This window comes from Montipora capricornis, chromosome 11 (assembly GCF_036669925.1).
Source record: "Montipora capricornis isolate CH-2021 chromosome 11, ASM3666992v2, whole genome shotgun sequence".
Lineage (NCBI taxonomy): Eukaryota > Metazoa > Cnidaria > Anthozoa > Scleractinia > Acroporidae > Montipora > Montipora capricornis.
The window spans coordinates 13,987,209-14,007,040 of record NC_090893.1 but is presented as its reverse complement, the minus strand read 5'-3'; the positions used below and the strand labels follow the sequence as shown (position 1 = coordinate 14,007,040).

The following is a 19,832-nucleotide window of genomic DNA, read 5'->3' as shown; positions in this document are numbered from 1 at the left end:
TACACTGTGTTACACGTTTTTGTACTGTTAAGCAAAACTGCGCTGCTTTTTTAGCCAATCAAAATTGAGAAATTGCGACAAGCGACAAGCTTATGACAGGCTTACAACTCGTTTACGATTGTAGTGTACGTCAGAGAAAATGTCGCAGCATTTTAAAACATGTCCTAAAACGCTGCAACAATCGTAGATCATGCCATAAGTTGTCGCATGCGCCAAAATCGGACCGTGTAAATTGGCCCTGACACTCGCAACGTCTTGCTTCACTCTCCACCGATGCGGGAAACAATGGGCGCTCATAATTCGCGAGCAAAATCTAATTTTACAAGTAGATTTAAAGGTTCAAATGTCATGTATGATCGTCTACAAAGCTCATTGTCTTACCTTCCAGCACGAGGTGTAGAAATCATGCAAAAGCAGTACATCTAACACTCGCCAACTGCAGGGAGTAGATGGAAAATGAAGACCACCCCTCCCCCTAATTTCGAATTCAATGATGAAAAAATGGCGGGCTTCAACTTTCGCGAGGATTCATCATTGATTTTGTGGGAAGGGGGGTACTAATTTTTCGTCAGTTTATTTTGTCCAAGATTGTAGTTCGGTCTGTTGTAGTTAGTTTTGCTGACATTATAATTTGTTATCAGTGAAATTTGGTATAAAACGAATTGATAGAGGAAATTGACTACAAAGTTAGATTTGAAAGAAACGCTTCCCATTACCCCTGAAGAGCCCCTGAGGTCCCCTGAGGGTGTATCAGTACTAGTTTTGCACATTTTTACTCAACCAGACATATCTTAGAATTTTCTTTTCTTTTAAGACTGATTTTGATCGCAAATCATCTCCCTTCCGAGTGGGCAAAACAGTGAGAACTCTGCAGTAAAAAGTGCTTAACAAAAATATTTTGTATCGATGTCATCAACAGCGAAATTTAACATATAGTTATCGGTATTTAAAGGGTTTTAAACATGAAACTTTATTTGCCCAATTGATTATTTCTGAAGATTGAAGTTCTTTTTGAATTTTGTTTTCAGCCGAGTAACTTCTTATCTATGAGAAAGAAAAGAGACTTGCAAGCGTGGGAAATGGTGCATGAGGAATATCTTGGTCATTGTTGCAGTGCGTTGAGGTTTTACGTGAACCTGATGCTGATCTCCAAATCTGTGGATGCCACTGTGATAACGCTCAACTATTTATAGCCTTAGGATTCCGGAAAGACTCTGCAGACAATTTCCAATTTATACATAAAGCAAATATTGTTTCAACCTATTAGTTATTCGAAGTTTTTGTCATATTCGCCTCTGGATACCGGTAATTGACGAGTCAGCGAAGGGAAGAGAAGTAAAGAGAGAGCCTAGGTCCGAAGAGTCACAAAACTGATCAGGTGATTAAATTACGACTGAAACCAGTGCTTTTTTCGTGATATCTTACACAATGTCAGTATATTGTCTTATGTTGTTTTTAAAGTTAAGAAAGATTACATGGAAGGTAGACATGGTACGATGCAGGTCTCTTATGCAGTCGAAAAGGAATAAAGATCACTGCAGAACAATCAACTAGAACAATCACTTAAAGTGCCCCTAACCCAAAATATTTTTTTCGCTAAAATGAATCTTTACACCTGTTCGAAACGCATTGTGGCCATTTTTTCCTTTTTCTAACAAATCCTGCCATTTTATAGGCTTCGAAAGTTGCGAAAATCCAAGCATCTTTTGAAGTCACAAACCGATTTACATTGCATTAACTCTTTGTAAAAATGCATGCAAAGTAGATTGTGACGTCAAATCAGGAATAGACTCCCCTTCTGACTCGGTCGTGAACAAAAGATGCTTGGATTTTCGCAACTTTCGAAACCTATAAAAAGGCAGGATTTGTTAGAAAAAGGAAAAAATGGCCGCAATGCGTTTCGAACAGGTGCAAAGATTCATTTTAGCGAAAAAAATATTTTGGGGTTATGGGCACTTTAACTAGAACTACTATATAAACAAGGTATTTCTTGTGCATTGTGGTGGCGCTAATGCACCTATCAATGTTTTCCCCGACCCGGGGAAGGGCGGGAATACCCACAGGTATTTCCTTTTTTTTCATGTCAATAGCCCCTACTGTGGACCACAACTTTGTGGTGAAATCCCCCCACCCCTGGGTTTCGGCACTACTTAAATACAGTGGTAACGAGTGTATTTGAGCAAACTAAGGCGCTGTTGTTCCACACCCGCAGCTCGGGTTCGTCTCACTTCGATTCTTAATTGATGAAAACCTTCGATCGCAGAAGGCAAATAAAACAACAAGAAGATTAAAACGTAAACCACAGCTCGATAATGTACCATTTGCATAATAAAAAGCTGCATATCAGCATATTGCATGCCACGCGGTAAAACTTCCATCGAACGATCGGCACTCAAATAAAATCAAAATCCCTACCCACGGGCTGAAAACTCGAGTCAAATGCCCGTGTATGCCCGCCCTCCCCCTGGTCGGGGAAAACATTGATAGGTGCATAATTAAAAGAAAGCAAAAGACTTCAGACAGCAAACTGAGTAATTTTTCTTCCTCTACATGACAGACATGAACATTTAAAGAAGAAATTTTTATTTGCCATCATCACTTACCAAAATGAAATCCCGGGCTCTTGTTGGGCCTTTGCTGATTCAGTTCTAGCCCTCTCTCTCTCTCCGTTTCTAGCCCTCTCTCTCTCCGTCTACCACACAACGTTAAGTAGCGTCAATTAACGTTGTGAGTTGGCCGGGCTCTTTACAGAAACAGAATTTTCAACTGTTTTGAGTTCTTCTATGCTGCTAATCCCGGATCGCGATACATAAATAAAAACGTAGACCTTACAACAACAAGAAAATGCTGTAAAATTAAGTGAATCAAACGGTCTAATAAATTAATACATGCTTCTATGCGTTCCTTTTGGTGAACAAGACAAAAGAATAATCCCTGATCATCACATGATCTGTATTGGGGAAACAAAACATAGAGCGAATAGTCTATTAAGAGGGGAATGGAGGATACAACAGAAGAAGTTGCTGGAGCAACTTTCTGCTTGGAACAGGCATTTCGAATGACAAGTGGATGTACAGTATGAGTTCTTTTTTTTACTTCTCGTGGGCTTAGCTTAATTAGGAGAGCTCGAACAATTTACACTTTAAGAGTAAGGCTCTGTCAAATATTACGCAATTTATTCATCAATTCGGAACAAATGACATGTACAACATTTGCAGTATTCTACACTGTATTCATAAACGGAGGCTAAGAAATTATTCTTTTGTCTTTATGTTAATCATCCTCACTAGCCTCGTCAGCACGTACAAATTCAAAAGAATTTTTGCGCCAAAGCGAGGCTAGTGAGGATTATTTTGCACATGAATAATTTATTGGCCGCCATTTATGAATACACTCTATAATTCGTTCATTATTTCTTTATTAGACGTTTCAAGGAATTTGAGGGACACTGGCAAAAAAAAGCCTTAAAACTGCTTCTTGCCTGATCTTGCCGTTGTCGACCAAAACCTTGAACGAGGGTAGAATAACAGAAGGTCACACCAATTAAAAGCTTTTTTTTTTCTCCAAGTGCACGCGTACGTGAGAACGAGGAGTGATGGTTCACAGAAAAGCAAAGCTTGATGGAGCGTGGGATTGAGCCAGGAAATATATGACATCATAAGTCAGCAAATGTTGCCTGGTGTTTTACTAGCAAACTGATTTTCAAGTTAGAAGTTAACTCTGCCCTTTATAATTTCCACGAGGGTAATTCAGAAATTTGCTGTCCCTTGTCATTCCTCTGAACAAAACTCTTGAAGCTTCTTTCTTTTCCTTCTTGCGTCTTCTAAGTTCTTTCTTCTCTTTCTTAAATCCTGTTTACCAGTAATAAAAAATAGGAATACGTAGAAAATCAGATCAAAGCATCCCATAAGTTAGTTTCCTTGCTGGAGAAGAGGGGCGGGGAGGGGAAGAAGAGAAGTAGGGGGGGGGGGGGGGAAGAGCGGGGTTGTAGGTGGCGGTTATATGTTCTGAATGTCTGTCCTCATAGAAGTACCATGTACATGCCTTGGTCCCAACATGCACGTTGATTCTTAGAAGCGTCATGAGAAGTCGGCCTGCCCAGGCTCTCCTCAACTCTAACAATCCTCGTGTCCAGGAACAATGATAGTTAACGCCAAAAAGTGTCCCAAATACTCTGCTCCTCAAAACGAAATTAACAGATAAATAATGATGGAGCGACTTTTGCATGACCTTGAAAAAGTGTTTGCAATTTGTTTCACGGACCAATGATTGGCAAGATTAAAACAAAGCTTCTCCTTATTCTCGCCAAGGAAACTCCTAATATGGGCAGTAAACAGTTTGATCAAGCCCAATCACATTACTGCATGCATTTCCAATGACGTCAAAGCGAAACTTTCCAGAAAGTTCCATGGAGAGATGACGTTCTTTGCATCCGCGTTCGCTAAGCCAATGAAAATTCGCGCTCGTTTGTTTTTGTTTTACGTTCTTCTTTTATGTTTATTTTTCAAGGTCATTGGAAAGTCGCTCTAACGCTATCACTTACCTGATTGCTGGGATTAGGTAGTGCTCAAATACTTCGACTTAACAAGAAACTTCGTGATGACTATCAAAATCAAACGTGCATCTAATACTACGTATTTCTTGCGATAGGGGCATAATACTCTTTTGTATTTTGTACTGACTGAAACCAAATAAATGAAGATCAATTCAAGTGTTGTTGATATTGTTGTTGTTTTAAGAAACGGGAAAACCCGAGAATCCAGCCAAAAAAGTCTTTCGAAGTAGACTAGAAAAGCCAACCATTAATCTATTGCTTGGTTTACTCATTGAGTAAGGAGAGAAATGCTCTTGCATGAACACTCCCTTGCCCCCTGCCCCCTTCACCCCCTCCCCTCACAAAAGACAAACAAAAAAGTAAAAGAGAAACCACATTTTAGTTCCTTCACCTGAAGTGCCCTGAGTTACAATGTAGTTCACAAGTTATAGGCAAATGCTCTCAAACAATTTCTATTTACATGTGGATAAGGTAATCGCAAGGAATGAGAGTTACAAAGAAAACATAAATTAATGCTAATGGTGGAATGTGTTGTATCAACAACAAATTGCCACAAGTGTGCACCGTTTCTTGAGTGAGTTTCATAGTGTTAATGTCATGAACCAGAGGCAATTATCTGATTAAGAGAGGAGATGCTCTTAATGACAATGATTATTACTTTTATGAAGTTTGCCGTGATTTTATTGGAGGTTGGGAAGATGAGGGGAATGCTCTCCTGGAAAACTATTAGTATTTTAGCACCTTAATTTCAAAGGGCTCTTTCTATTTCTAATTTGGGGCACAGGTCTCAAGGCCTTGGTTTGATAACTGCAAAGCCCCACCTACACCTCCCCCCGCAAAGTGTACAAAAACTAATGTTGATTGAAAATGATGATAACAATAGACCAAATATAAAATTTAAAATGACTGTCAGTAAGTTATTCTTTTATCTTCAATGGCCTCAATTACTTTACAGCCAAAATTCTTTAAACTTTACAAATGATAGTTAACCAGGCTTAAGGCTAATTAACACAAAGACAAAGAATAATTTAATGGCAGCCATTTTTGCATTATCAGCCAATAATATATCTTTTATTAACTTTTGGATAAAAAATGCAGGTTATTCATTGCAAATAAAAATAATAACGACATCATCCTTTGGGCTTAAAGATGAAGAGATTGAAAAGATTATTCATTGTAAAATTGGCAAGTGTTGGATGCAGGAAATTATGAAAGCATGAATGAAATGCAAGATTGCCCCTTGGCAAAATCTAGCTACTTGAATACTCTCCAAACTCTCTCCTTGGTTCACCACAACGTGATTTTACAGCTAAATGCAGAAAGCAGACTGAGCAGCTGTTAAAAAATTAGCAGTGCAATGATAAGTGAAGAAAGAGAAGGGTTGAGTTGCATACTTCATCAGCATTCACAAAAAAAGAAAAAAATAATAAAAGAATTTGAAGCACAATCAGCGAATGTAAAGTGCAGGTTCCAGGTCGCAGGTTAGCATTGTAGGTCATTGTTTTACCATAACTGAAACATCCCAAACCTTTACAAAAATGCTAACCTTGGGCTTAAACATTATTTTTTAGGCCTAGCGTTAGCATTAGTAAAGGTTTGGGTTGTTTCCGCTATGGTAAAACAATGACGGCAACATGCAGTTTACATCCTCCAAACAAGGCTGTTTCCTTAAGAAAATTTTAAAGGGGCCCTCAGAGCTAAACGCTGAGAACTTAGGAGCCCAACATATGAAGTGAAAGGTGTTGCTGTGAAAATTAAGGCACCTAGAGCTATTCTTTGGGAGCCCTAGGCTACCCGGCTCCTGTTAGGCAACAGCCTTGTCCAAAGCACAATCCAGTGCTTATTTGATTGCATAAATAGGCTTCCCGTGAGGGTGACCACAAGGATACCTCCAGGGAAACCCCAGAAACTGGCAGAGAGTTGTATATTTTACTACATCACCGGGAGGGACATTGTTTGGTTTTGGGGACAAACACATGTACAGGGATTTGTTTAGCACTGGGCATTAAAAATCACTGATGAACATAAGGATGAGTGAATCTGCCAGAGTTTTTGTGGGAAGTGTCAATAAAGACAAATATGTCTGTTGAAACTGATCTAGATAAAAAACTATTAAAAACTGAGTTTTCGACTGCAACTGCAGTCTTCATCAGAGTAACTAAAATATGCTGTTCGAGAGTAATATGCTAAAACTAAAATAAGAAGTTACTTTATCCCCTAGGGCTTCAATAATGTCTTATAGACAGAAGGAAATGGCTTCCGCTCGCTCCCCGAATGGCTTCTGATCTGTCTATAATGTCTTATAGACAGATCGCCCATCAAGTATCTGGGCTTCAATAACGTCTTATAGACAGAAGGGAATGGCTTCTGCTCGTTTACTGTATTTTTGTCTATTGTGGAGTGCCATGATTCCAAAAAGATTCTTTTGTGCCAATTATTGACATTCTTTTCTAGAATTTCCACATAGCTAGTGTCAATGTCATGGTCAGTGGTTTCGGCGTGATCTTTTATTGCCGACTCTTTTATTGCATTGACACTAGCTATGTGGAAATTCTAGAAAAGAATGTCAATAATTGGCACAAAAGAATCTTTTTGGAATCATGGCACTCCACAATAGACAAAAATGCGGTAAACAAGCGGCAGCCATTCCCTTCTGTCTATAAGACATTATTGAAGCCCTAGGGGATAAAGTAACTTCTTATTTTAGTTTTAGCATATTACTCTCGAACAGCATATTTTAGTTACTCTGATGAAGACCGCAGTTGCAGTCGAAAATTCAGTTTTTAATAGTTTTTTATCTAGATCAGTTTCAACGTTTTTTATAAACACCTTTTATCATATAATGGATACTGATCGCCCATCAAGTATGTCTGTTATGTCTGGAGGTGTTCTCTCTCCTTTTAGTCCTGGGGAGAAGGATTCATGACCGTGTGCAAGGGGTTAACCCTGGAAAAGTCATTAAGCACCTATCAATATTAAGCCCCAGGGAGGGGGCGGGGGTCGGGCTAACCACGGAAGTTTGATCGTGAGGTCTGTCCCCAGGGTAGGGATTTTGATCGTATATTATGTCCCCAGGCTGGCAATTTTGATTTTACAAAGGACATTTTACCACCTTCACTTGCTGCCAGGTGGACACTGTGACCAATTATTTTGTCCCACGGGTAGGGAATTTGCATTTTTTAAAATCAAAATGTCAAAATCCCGACCCCATGCCCGACCCCTCCTCCCTGTGCTTAACATTGATAGGTGCATTATTATAAGTGCATAAACTTACCTCTTCTTTCAAGCACGTATCCAGGGCTCTTTTAAGGTCATTGCATTTACCAAAGAATTTCCCAAGAGGATGCTAAGGAGAAAGGGATAGCCTCACCGATTAAGTTATGCAATAAGACGAGAGTTCGTGTCGGTGGAAATGACGATCAACAAAAAAAGAACTGATCCAGCAAACCTCATCGTGACATCGATGTAGCTGCTTTATAATTTCCAGACAATCACTGTGCAGATGAGGTGCTAAGGAAGGATGCATTGCTAATCAAAGGCGCCTCAGAATCGCCGATTTTTGCCTTCTCCTTTCTAATCACTTTTTTGAGGATCAAAATTAAATTTATTCCAGGCGACGTACTTGGTAGCCACGCCAGATGAAAGTCGATCGTTTTATGTCATGTAAGAGACAACGAAAGTTGGCCATGGGTGATTAAGGACGGTGCCTACTATTGTTATTGCGCATAAGTTCTGCGCATCTCCAGATACTCAAATTTCCTATCGCTGACGCTTACTAATGCAGGAATATTTTTGCGCGGTTTAAAACTATGCAGATAAAGTAGATCTTCGTGAGTACTCTTGGTATCCAAAAAGAAATTTGGGGGTAACCATGCATTCTTTAGAGATAATTGAGCTTCAAATTGAGAAAGAACGCCATACATTGATTTGTATTTTAGAGCTTTTTACAAATATTGTTGATGAATTATCTTTGAAAAATGCGTGGTTACCCCCAATTTTCTTTTTGGATTTCAATAACACTTGTTAAGATCTACCTTTCCTGCATAATCGTAAATCGGGGCAAACATACCTTTGAATTAGTAGGCACCGTCCTTAAACAAACTTGAAACTTGAGGAAAAGAAAAACAAAAATTTTAAGCACTTATGGAGATTTTTATCTACTGACTAACAGGAAAAAAAATATTATACCGTTGACTGGAGCGGATCTAGGATAAATAATGACCGGTTTCCAAAACAACGAAAACGTTTCTAGGAGGGTCTTGGGGCATGCCCCCCTAAGTCCCTTTCCCGTGTTTCTGAGGCATTCACCAGCTAGGAAGCAATCATGTGATCGCGTGACAGCCGTTGAGTAGTCACTCACTGATTATGTAACGCAGACAGTGACAAATGACTTCAACGAATGGAAATAACAAGGCCAGAGCGTGTCTGTACCCAAAAATTGACATAAAAGAATTGGTTATTGCGCTTAGCTGCGGATCGAGTGTTGCGGGTTCGGATCCTGGCCGGGGACATTGTGTTGTGTTCTTGGGCAAGACACTTTACTCTCACGGTGACTCTCTCCACCCAGGTGTATAAATGGGTACCGGCAAATTTAATGCCAGGGCTAACCCTGCGATGGACTGGCATCCCATCCAGGAGGGAAGTAGAAATACTCCTGGTCGCTTCATGCTACAGAAACCGGGATAAGCTCCGACCTAATGGGCCACTTGGCTCGTAAGCAGACTTAACATTTATCATCAAACCATTTTCGAAATTTCAACTTGGCAATCCCCTGTTGTTCAAAAATAAATGTATATTTCCGTTTATTGTGAAAAATCTGACCGATTTCCGTAAAACTGTGGAAACCAGTATAGATTCGCCCCTGGTGACCGGATAACCAGAACAGTGAAAGGAGAAGTTGAATTGACCTTGACAGTGCACAATCTTTAGTTTTCGCCTCGCACCGGTTCGCAGATTAGTTGGGCATAATTTAACCGAAAGATTTGATTGGTTATCTTCTCGAAAAAAAAGGTGTGTTTGTGCACCGACAAGGCTAAAAATAAAAGGCAAAATATGAACAAAAATGCTTCAATCATGACGTTGGCTTCAAGTTTCAATTTTCTGCATTGTGTTAAATAACGTTATGGACCTTTGGTGAGTTTATTTTTCCGACCTCCAGCCTCCAGGAAAGTTACCTTCACGATACCGGCAGAACTCAAAAGTTTGTTGGATTCGACAACTACTTTCAGTGCCAAATATTTTGCAGCTCACGAGAGTTTCTAGACTTACCTTACCAAAAACCTTTGAACGGACTTGCGGTCATGACCAGAACTCTTCATCGAGGTGAGTTTTCCTGATGCGCTTTTGGGCTCAACAACAACAACAACAACAACAACAACAACAAAAGCTTTTATTTAAGTGTCTTGATTATTTAGCTTGTGGCTAATTGGGGAGACTACGATAAAGCTAATGAATATATACATATTAAAAATTTCTTAAGTTAATAGCCTATGAATTTATTAAAACCTATATCTTATGAGATTAAAATCAAAATGAACATAAATGACAATTTTCACAAAATTTCTTAAGTTAATAGCCTCGTGCTGATAAATATAACGAATACTATTAAAATTGTGAATAAATTATGAATATCAATTAAAACCTACATCCTATGAGATTAAAAATTAAACTAAACATAAATGACAATTTTCACAACTGTCGTCAAGCATGTTAGCTAAGTCTCTTTGTCTTATTTTTTTGATAAGACGAGATAATTTGGACCACAAATATGGACCCTGGTATCGCACAGAGTGCTTCCCATATCTCACAGATTGAAAGCTTGGTACCTTAAAATCATTTTCTTTAAAGATGTCCACTACATAACTAGGCATTAGTTTGTATTTCACTTTCTCAAACTCATTAATAATTCATAAGCCAAAAGAAATCACCACCGTGAAGGAAGTTTTGATATGTGGTCTTAATTAGCATAAAATTTGGCCAACTTTGATCCCAAATATCTCTTAAAGTACTGATTCCTTTGAGAAGCAATATCAAACACTCGAAAGAGTGTTTCATCAGATATCCAACCACCTCGAAATCGGTTAAAAAACTCGGCCTTCGGCCTCGTTTTTCAACTCGCTTCTCGGTGTTTTGATATCCGATGAAACACTCCTTCTCGTGTTTGATATATTACTTATACATCATAATAGCTATATCTTGAAACCTCCGGTTATATTGAGTAGTTAATTTAGCTTTCTCGCGGAGTTCTTCATATGTGGCTGATTTTTCCTCAAAAGATGGAATCTGACTTCGTTTTCATCAACAGCGCGTTCCTACTTCCAGCCTAAAAGCATTTTCATTTGGATCTATTTATGGGAAATTTGGTAGCAGTCGGCAATTTGAACGCGCTTGCGCAGTACGAGGCCAAAATTTTACGTCCAGATTCGTAGAATTCCTGTTGGACTTAAACAGCGTTTACACGAACGCGGTTTCATTTGGAACCGCATCGTTTTCAATGCGGTTACACCTTCTGTTTACACAAAATCGATCGAGACTGTTGCCGAAACCGTGTCGATTTAAAACCGCTGCCAAAAGAGGAGCGTTTTTAAAACGATGCGGTCTCATCTGTCGTGAAAACCGCGAAACTGCATCGATTTGAATACGGTTTTCATTTTGGCGCGAAATTTGCATTGGTCAATTCAAATTATTGAACTTAGCACCTAGTGCAGCGCTCGCTTATACCATCACGACTTGGATTTTCTGGCGAAAACCGTTCCGTGTGAACACTTCCAAACCGCATCGATTTTGACGCGGTTTCGAAGTCATGAAACCGTGTTGATATGAAACCGCGTTCGCGTAAACGCTGCCTACAATTTTCATCACACGAACGAAAACTGAAACCGTGCCGCACGGGCATCACGCTCCTTTATCGACTCATTAACCCTGCAACATGGTAGCTTTAACGTCGACAAAGCTCTATATTACATTACGTTAACAGATGCTGTTTGTGGTACTGTGGTTAAGTGAAGGTAATGTGGTTGTGCCGACAAAGTGCGCATGCGCATTTGTAAGAACAGTCGATGACATACGCTATCAATATGACACAAAAAGGCGGTACGGAGTTTAAAAGACAGACTTTGCCTTAAAATTGAGCTTCAAACCGTACACCTGGTTTACACCTGCCATTGTTTATTGCAACTTTACCACGACAAAAGTTGCATAAAGTTTTTAAAGCAAAAAGTCGCAGTACTGTCTATAACGGGCCTTGAAAAGAGTATGCTAATATGCGTGGTTTAATTCTGCTATGCGAGGCTTAATCGATCCGTGGTAAAGGGAAGGGCAAAAATTTATGCCAGCCGTTTACAATCTGTCATATGCTGTCGACAAAGAACTGACAACACTAAAATCGGTAGCTTTTGGGGAACTGCAATTAGCGACTTGTCTCCAGCACAAGCAGTGAATAATCTCAAAATCTACACAGAAAAATATATCAAAACAGCAGGCGAACTAGCTCAAAGACGAGAAGTTTGGAATTTATCGAACAGGAAAGAAAAGCAAACAAAAATATCGCACGGAAAATGTTCTACCTTAAAAGTTATCCTTGAATTATTTCCTGTGATAATTAAAGGAGAATTGCTGGTCATTTCAGTGAAAATCAAAGTGGTTTTAATGCCACGTCCATTCTATTTCAGGAATTAATACAATGGCCGGCAAACAAATACGATTCAAGGGGATTTTCCTGTAAATTTCCTGTGATAAGTGTCGCTGGATTGATGTAGCTTAAACAATAAACCGCTGTGAAAGTCTTCAATTACAACTTAGCCACCTTGCTCTCAAGGAAACGACCTCAAATTAACCTGCATCCTTTAATTAATAGCGCGATTCAGCAGCTGCTGTGTTTTCCCATATTAATTTTCTTTTTCTGCATCGAGTTGTTGGGATAATGTCTGCGGTTAGCGGGATTATATTCGACGCTTCCAGAGAAGACAGGATCACAATCAACGTTGGGGGTTTTCGTCACAATACGTTTTTGACGACGTTGAAAAATATACCCGACACTCGGCTTTCGTGGATTGCAGAGAATCATCCAAACAGCCCGGACTACAATCCAGTGATAGGAGAGTATTTTTTCGATCGGCACCCGCACATTTTTACGGAGGTCTTAAACTACTACCGGACAGGAAAGCTACATTGTCCAGTGGATGTGTGCTCGGCGCAGTTTCAAGATGAATTGTCATATTGGGGGATAAATGACCGTGATATCGAACCTTGCTGTTGGGTACTTTACAAGAGACAAATCAACACCGAAGAAACGCTCAAGACATTTCACCTGGATCACGCAAGGAAAACTTCTGGCGATGAAGTAAAGAAGGAGCGAAAGAGCACCATTGCCAGTTTGTTTGGCTCGGAGAAAGAGCTCCAACGAAAGTATCGTGAATATTGGAGAAAACTCCGGCCTAGAGTATGGGCTTTGTTGGACGATCCGCGCTCTTCTATGGCAGCAAAGGTAACGTTTTGCATTGCCTATCACCCAACAGAACTCTGTAGAAAAAAAAATGTTACTGAGGTCGTATTTGCATCTCCAAAACCAATTGGCAATCTAAATATTAAAGGCATGCAGAAGTTAACCTTTTGAAACACCTGCGCGGAAATTCTACTATGTAGCTTTTCTCTTACCATTTTAACTTGTAAACACCATCAAGAGTTGCGTTTTTGGGAATTGAAAGGGGTCGTAGTCACAAACAGTGCTCAAAGAGAGTTTTGCAATCGCAAGAAGGCGACGCTGCCTAATATTTTGAAAAAAAAAATCGGTTGCTTTTAATTTATACTTCACCCCACTCACGAGAATGTCACTCTAAAAAAAAAAAAGGAAAAATAGTCGATCAGATTTAAAGCCCAAGGGCCATTTTAGATTTGTATTTTAAGCAATAATCCATGTTGTTTATCAAACTAAAGCTCTAACTAACCACAATTTGTTCGTTGACTCAACATATACTAAAAGGATAACTTGCAAATGCGGCCACTTTAGACGGCGTTAAAAAATGCCCATAATTTTCAGACGAGATTTTATTCGTGTAAATCACTATAGAGCTGCTTAGCTTACCAAAAAATATCCAAGTTTTAAACATTTTCTTAATTTATTAATTTCGACTTTCCAGAAAAAAATTGTTAGAAAATTCCACGCTCATGCAATAACTCGGGTTTGATCCAAACACAACCCTGGAGTACTTTTAATCTTCCCTTTGGCGTTTAATCTCTGCAAACGATGATTTGAGTATTGCAAACAGATTCAAGGAAATCGCCACTTTGAGACAGGTGTTTCTTCGTAAAATTGGCTTTGTCATAAAAGACTGCTTCTGTGAGAACACTCCATGATCTAAGATTTGATGCCGAATTGTCGCTAAATCTTTTCATAGAAGAACAAAACCAAACGATTCTCATTAAAAATGATATTTATCAGTAACTTGCGACCATTCAGAATTGTTCGTAGTCACAGGAAGTGCTGATTTCATATGTAAATCGACTAAAATTGTTTTCCCAGCAACACAGTTTGCAATCGACCTCATTTTAAAAACAGTGGTTCGGAAATCAAAGATAAAGTGTAACCCTAACCCAAGCAAATGTCCCTCGTTAGATTGTAGTGAGAGTTACTTGAATATTCTATATATTGACGAACTCAACGTCATTTTTGATTAAGGTAATTTCATTCAAAACGACGTACCATCCAGTTTTTTGTCAAACTTGGCACAATTAATATTCATGTACAGGACATTCAAAAAATTCAATCTGACAAAGATGGGCTCACCGTGTTTGTTTTTACCGAATTACGCTGGGAGCGTTCGAAACTTAATGAACCGGAAAAATTGTTGTTACATTGCTAAAGCTACTGAATATTACTGAAAACTTAAGCTTACTTATTTGTCAGGGCTAAAATCTTTCACTAAAGTGATTTCAAATTGCTCAATCTTACAAAGCAATGCAAGCAAATTGGACCGCTACATCATCACCTCACACTCAATGCCTGGCTCCAAATGCAGTTTCACTTCATTTATATTTAAATACTATAACTTCTACTATCCAACTTTGAACCCTTAAAATATGTTTTCCGTGTACCTATTACGAGTACATAACGCCATTAAAAAGGATGGGGGGGGGGGGGGGGGGAAATGAAAAAAAAATAACAAAGATAAGGTCGAACAATGTTAATAAAGTTCGTCCTCTCCGCCTTGCAAGTCGAATGTACGGTGTTCACGAACTGAGGTTATAATGGTCGCCACACCATAAATGTTTTGCCATAAAAGGAAAGAGAGAACTGCCCCATTCATGTCGATACGATTTTGTTGAAAACTAATTTAAAATAAGGGAAAGGTTGGACCCAAGGCTTTAAGCAAGTAAGAATTCATTCAAGTCCACGTAATGTGTCAGTAAGTAAAGCTATGATCTTCGAAGTTATGGACACAATTTTAGCAACTGCGTAGAGCAGCCTGAAAATTCAGGACTTCCACGGGGTTTGAAATGAGCCATAAAGCCAACGTCATAGCTCAGTTCGTTAGAGCGACGCACCGGTATCGCGAGGTCACGGGTTCAACCCCCGTAGAAGTCCTGAATTTTTCAGGCCTCTCTTCGCAATTGCCAAAATTGCGTCAATAACTGCGAAGATCATAGCTTTACTTGCTTTCATATCTGCAGTTCAGTATATGATTAATATCATATATACCGTTTCGTTCATTAATGTGTTATTATTCGTATTATCTTCTATTGTTGTATATTGTTACCCTTTTAGCACTGAAACTTTCTTAAGTTTCGCTCATGGCTTCTCTTTGAAATGGAGGATAAGATAAACATGGATTTTGTTTCTGTACATGCAGAGCTTGTAACATGATCGAGCTAAACAAGAATCAAATTAATGGCACCGAGTAAAGGCTACATCGAGCCACTTATTTCCTACATATATCGGGTAACGAGGCATTTGTTTCATATTTCACAGGTTTTCATTGGTTTAACAAGTCTGTTCATCACGATCTCCGTCACGCAATTTTGCTTGAGTACCGTGACATCCATAAAAGAAAATCCAACTCAAATGCATGCGCTCCGAAGCTTAGATTTCGTGACATCCATGTGGTTCACCGCCGAGTTTCTCCTACGTCTCATCTTTTGCCCAGATTTGAAACGTTTTGCTCGCAATCCCATGAACTGGATCGACGTTCTAGCTGTCCTGCCATTTTATCTTTCACTGTATCAAGTGGCAACATCAAGGACTTCCTGGTTGGTTGTCATGAGGACATTGAGAATCTTCCGTATTTTCAGCCTGTCCTTTTCGTTTCAAATCCTGTTCCACACACTCATGTCAAGCAAAAACGAGTTGCTCCTGGTTTTCATAAGCCTCATCGTCCCCATAATCCTATTCTCTAGTATGATTTATATCGTAGAGAACGAAGCCAACAGAGAAATGTTTCCTAGTATCCCAGAATCCTTCTGGTGGGCTATCGTGACCGTCACTACTCTGGGATATGGTGACGTAGTTCCGGTCACCAAACTAGGTAAAATAATCGGCGCAATGTGCGCAATATGCGGGGTCATAATCATTGCCATTCCAGTGTCTGTGATTGGGAGCAACTTCTCTTATTTTTACATGCAAGCGCGCACGCGCATACAACAACCGCGACGTTCAACCAAGATGCCCACATTGGCGCCAGTGTCCGCTAATTTGATGTACAAGCGTTTCGCACGCAGGCGCAGTGGCTCGTCCAACGGGAGCGTAAATGAAAGGTCGCTTGTGAGACGCAGCTCGAGTTTAAGAGGAAAAACGTCGACACAGTATCGGAAACGGCCGATAAGAAAATCGGAACACACAGCTCAAGAAAGAGACTACGAGATGTCGAAAATGCTTGCACAAAATTATCGCCCGGAAGCACTTTCGGAGGAATCCTGAACTGGGGATTGAGGCCAGGCTGTCGAAAATCTTCCTTCAGGGTTAAAATGGTTGAGGCTAAGGGGCGCAGAAATCATGGAAACAGCGGGAGTTTTGTGCGAGTGGGAGCTTGTAACAGTTAAACTGAGAGAGTGAGGGTTGGCAACGATAAGCTGAAAGAGAGGGGAGGTTTTATCACGAACTTAGTATAATCCGCCCTTTGGTTGTATTCCGGAGGTTATCCAGCTGACGAAGATTATCACTTCTCAGGCCGTAACATTCAGTGATAATTATATTATACAAACAGCACTTGCAGCACCTCTTCACAACAAAGCCTTTTGACAGAGTGAAATAACTATATAACATTATAAAAGGTTTCATTGACTCGACCAGCAACCAAGCTGGTTCTTTGACAACGTGCTTGCCTTGATAAGCCTCTTGGAATTCGCAACGAAATTCCACCCAGACTAGTTTAGAACACCAACACGGTCATGCATTCGTTTAAGTTTTATTATTCTTTACAAACTTAAATTATGTCAAAGATTTTATATAAGACGTATCTAAAATAAAACAAAATGTCGATATACTGCATGGTTTGTCATACAGTTTTAATTAAAATTAAAATGAAATGTGGGAAAACCAGCTTTCTCTGGGTAAAATCTTGTTAATTAAGTCCGTGTATTCTCTGCCAAGGCAACTTCTGACCAAGACGCGACACTCGATTGCGTTTATAACAAGCCATTTGTCACCTCACTGTGTTATGTTACCAGTGGATTCCTCCGTGATGGGTGACAGTCTTTTATCTTGTTCTGGAAAGCGGTTATTCTCACCAAGAACATGCGCCAACTCACTGAATCTTAAAGAGAATGAAATTTATTAAAGCGTGATTTACCTGCAGAAACAAAGTTGGCATAGAAAATACGAAGGTACACCTTATTTAACGTCGGAAGTTCCTTTACTTTCTAGAGAGTATTCTCCCAGGAAGCCGACGGTGCGCTCATTTTACCCCCCTCTTTCCATCAGTGCTCCGTTTTAAGGGTATTTAAAGCTACTTAGGCTACACTGAAAGGAAAGAAGTCGAAACAAGGATGTGAGATCCGGGGATCGAACTCGGGACCTGTTGCACCAAGGACGCGCGCTAACCGACTGCGCCACCCTTGCTCCCTGCTCCGACAAACTGTTATATACTTTAACTAGTAATGTATGTAGTCCACTGAAGTTTGAAAGACCATCGCATTGAAGCCAGTAAAAAAAAATCTAGGCTTAAAGGTACGACCGTACGTGCGATGTAAGCTATCAAGAGATCTGAGTTCTGGTCCCAGTTGTTCAAGCGATGGATAGCGCTATCCGCTGGATAAATCACTAACCAGTGGATAAGTAATAGCGAAATCAATTGCGCTATCCATTGGATAGTGATTTATCCGGTAGATAGCGTTATCCAGCTTTTGAACAACTGGGGCTTGGTGATTAATAATACGACAAATAAGCCAGTTTTCTCTAAAGAGTGTTTTCGCTCATGTGGCCAGCAGCCATATTTGCATACTAAGACAAAAAGTAAGAATTTTGATAAAACAAGAGTTCAATTCGCAAAAGAATATTTCACTCCTCCAGCATGGCCGCTGGAGCACTTACAGCAACTTGCTCATTGTGAAAATTTCGCGAGTAAATAGAAAACAAAATTATCTACTGCACTCACCCGGCCGGATGATCGCACTTCACTAAGTTATGGTCGCATTTCCGTTAAACAAAATTCAAAATTCAGTCTCGTCTCACCTTGATCCCTTGAGAAGATCCAAGAAGCCATGAAATTGTCTAAATGATGCCTCTATGCTCTCTAACACACGGTCGTCTTCAAGAATGGTCCTCGCTCCTATAAAATGATTGAAAAGCTCCCAGTTAAAAACGTATTAAGTAAAATCACTGGCGTCATCTCGTTAACGGAAACTGAACACATTTTGGTGCTTTTCGGGTAGATTCTTCAATACCTGGGTTTAGCATCGCGCGGTCATTCCACTCTCATGTACAAATCGCTCCAAAAAAAAACACAAAATTGTTACAATGACTTATCCCAAAGTTGTACCAACACACTAAAGACGAGGGTAAAAGGCTGCTTTTCCCTTTGGTACCCAGAAGAGTGAAGTCAGTTTACTTCCCAACTTTAGGGAAGCGTATACCGCCAATTTTGTCCAAGATTTTGCAAAATTGCCAAATAACAACAAGAGTTTAATTCATTTTAAATGCAATTTAAAGGAATTAATAACTAAGTGCGCCCGTGTTGCCAATGGCCAGTGGTTGCAATGCGCAGTAGTTCCGTACGTCGTATTCGAGGTGTTTCTTCTGACAGCGTGAGGAGTCCCCCCACCCTCGATCCTTCACCTTTTTCCACTGATAGTTTAGTGTGACGGGTGCCTGCTTTTTAGAATTCCTGGCGTAGAGGTTCATTGCCGGGTTACGGTGTCGTGCCAGCCACGGGTACGTTATTCTATCTGGGGGTTGGCTGCCAAAAGTGGAAGCTCCCCCCCCCCCCCCCGTAAAACAGGCACCCAACCTCCAGTAGGCAATGCAGTTGTTAATACCCGATTTGCAGTCCTTTGATGACTTGAATGAATTCACTTTATTTAAGTGACAAGTGAGTCAGATTTGCCGAAAATCAGGAATTTGTTTATAGGACGGAAGAAGGCGGATACGTACAAATTTCTTCAACGGTAAGTGAGGATCAGAAGTCTTGCAAGTCAGCCGGCTTACCTTCTTTCTTTGGATAATCAAATGCTGTTTTTGATAAGTTGTCATTAGCTGGAATCGGTTGCGCGGTTGGCAACTGCGAAAAGAACAAGATTAGTTTGGTTTAACTGTGGTATCGCCTCTTCCTAGTCCTCGCTCTGCTTTTCTTTCCTTGTGCTAACTTTCAAACCTCGTTTATGCTACAGTCTCCCTGAGGGAGAATCCATCAAAGGGGACAATAAAAATTCTGACAATCGAGCGACGGAGGTCAGAAAAGAACGGAGAATTATTTGGGTTAAATTATGCAAGCTCTAGTGCTTTCTTAAGGTTCTTGAGGGACTTCTAGCTTCTAGCAACTCTCTAATAAATTTGTGGAACTGCACTGGGAGAGTTCACCGAGGAATACGAGTTTTATTACGCAGTATATGTAAGTGTTTGTTAATTAGTTCATGACAACAAAAAGACACCATTTACGAACCGCTTGTTGGGTCTTCAGTAATCGTATCTCTTGATGCAGCCTTCGATTTTCGACTTCCAACTGAAAATACAATTTGAGGAAAAAAACCAGTCACAAGAAACACTTGCCCATCGTCACTATGCAATCGAGGCCAAAATTGCCCGAGTCGGAAAAATACCATAATACTCTTTGTTTGTCCACCAAATTTT

The 19,832-nt window shown here is 39.9% G+C and overlaps 3 protein-coding genes across 3 annotated transcripts in view; 1 reads left to right on the top strand and 2 right to left on the bottom strand.

Moving 5' to 3' along the window:
* Positions 1-3,159: 3,159 nt before the first annotated feature.
* Positions 3,160-8,174, bottom strand: LOC138025017 (COX assembly mitochondrial protein 2 homolog). The gene is made up of 3 exons (XM_068872248.1): positions 8,004-8,174; positions 7,830-7,901; positions 3,160-3,851 (listed from the first exon to the last, which is right to left on the bottom strand). The coding sequence occupies exons 1-3, from the start codon at positions 8,079-8,081 to the stop codon at positions 3,771-3,773; spliced, it is 231 nt and encodes a 76-aa protein (XP_068728349.1). The 5' UTR covers positions 8,082-8,174; the 3' UTR covers positions 3,160-3,770.
* Positions 8,175-11,695: 3,521 nt separating this feature from the next.
* On the top strand, positions 11,696-17,730 carry LOC138024517 (voltage-gated potassium channel KCNC1-like). Its single transcript, XM_068871731.1, has 2 exons — positions 11,696-13,040; positions 15,522-17,730. Exons 1-2 carry the CDS (start codon positions 12,477-12,479, stop codon positions 16,464-16,466), a joined length of 1,509 nt encoding a protein of 502 aa, XP_068727832.1. The 5' UTR covers positions 11,696-12,476; the 3' UTR covers positions 16,467-17,730.
* Positions 16,938-19,832, bottom strand: part of LOC138024516 (centrosomal protein of 78 kDa-like) — a 12,222-nt gene continuing 9,327 nt past the window's right edge. The window contains exons 15-18 of the mRNA XM_068871730.1: positions 19,645-19,704; positions 19,191-19,263; positions 18,219-18,315; positions 16,938-17,301 (exon numbers count right to left, since the gene is read on the bottom strand). Of these exons, the coding sequence (XP_068727831.1) occupies positions 17,196-17,301; positions 18,219-18,315; positions 19,191-19,263; positions 19,645-19,704 (336 nt within the window). The 3' untranslated portion in view covers positions 16,938-17,195. The remainder of the gene's footprint in view (positions 17,302-18,218; positions 18,316-19,190; positions 19,264-19,644; positions 19,705-19,832) is intronic.

Bases quoted from the DNA above. Each gene is read 5' to 3' on its own strand.
- LOC138025017 (XM_068872248.1), bottom strand. From the start codon at position 8,081: ATGCATCCTTCCTTAGCACCTCATCTGCACAGTGATTGTCTGGAAATT. The intron at 7,902-8,003 runs GTTTGCTGGATC...CTTTCTCCTTAG, and splicing joins TACATCGATGTCACGATGAG to CATCCTCTTGGGAAATTCTT. The intron at 3,852-7,829 runs GTAAGTTTATGC...ACTGGTAAACAG, and splicing joins ATACGTGCTTGAAAGAAGAG to GATTTAAGAAAGAGAAGAAA.
- LOC138024517 (XM_068871731.1), top strand. From the start codon at position 12,477: ATGTCTGCGGTTAGCGGGATTATATTCGACGCTTCCAGAGAAGACAGG. The intron at 13,041-15,521 runs GTAACGTTTTGC...CATATTTCACAG, and splicing joins GCTCTTCTATGGCAGCAAAG to GTTTTCATTGGTTTAACAAG.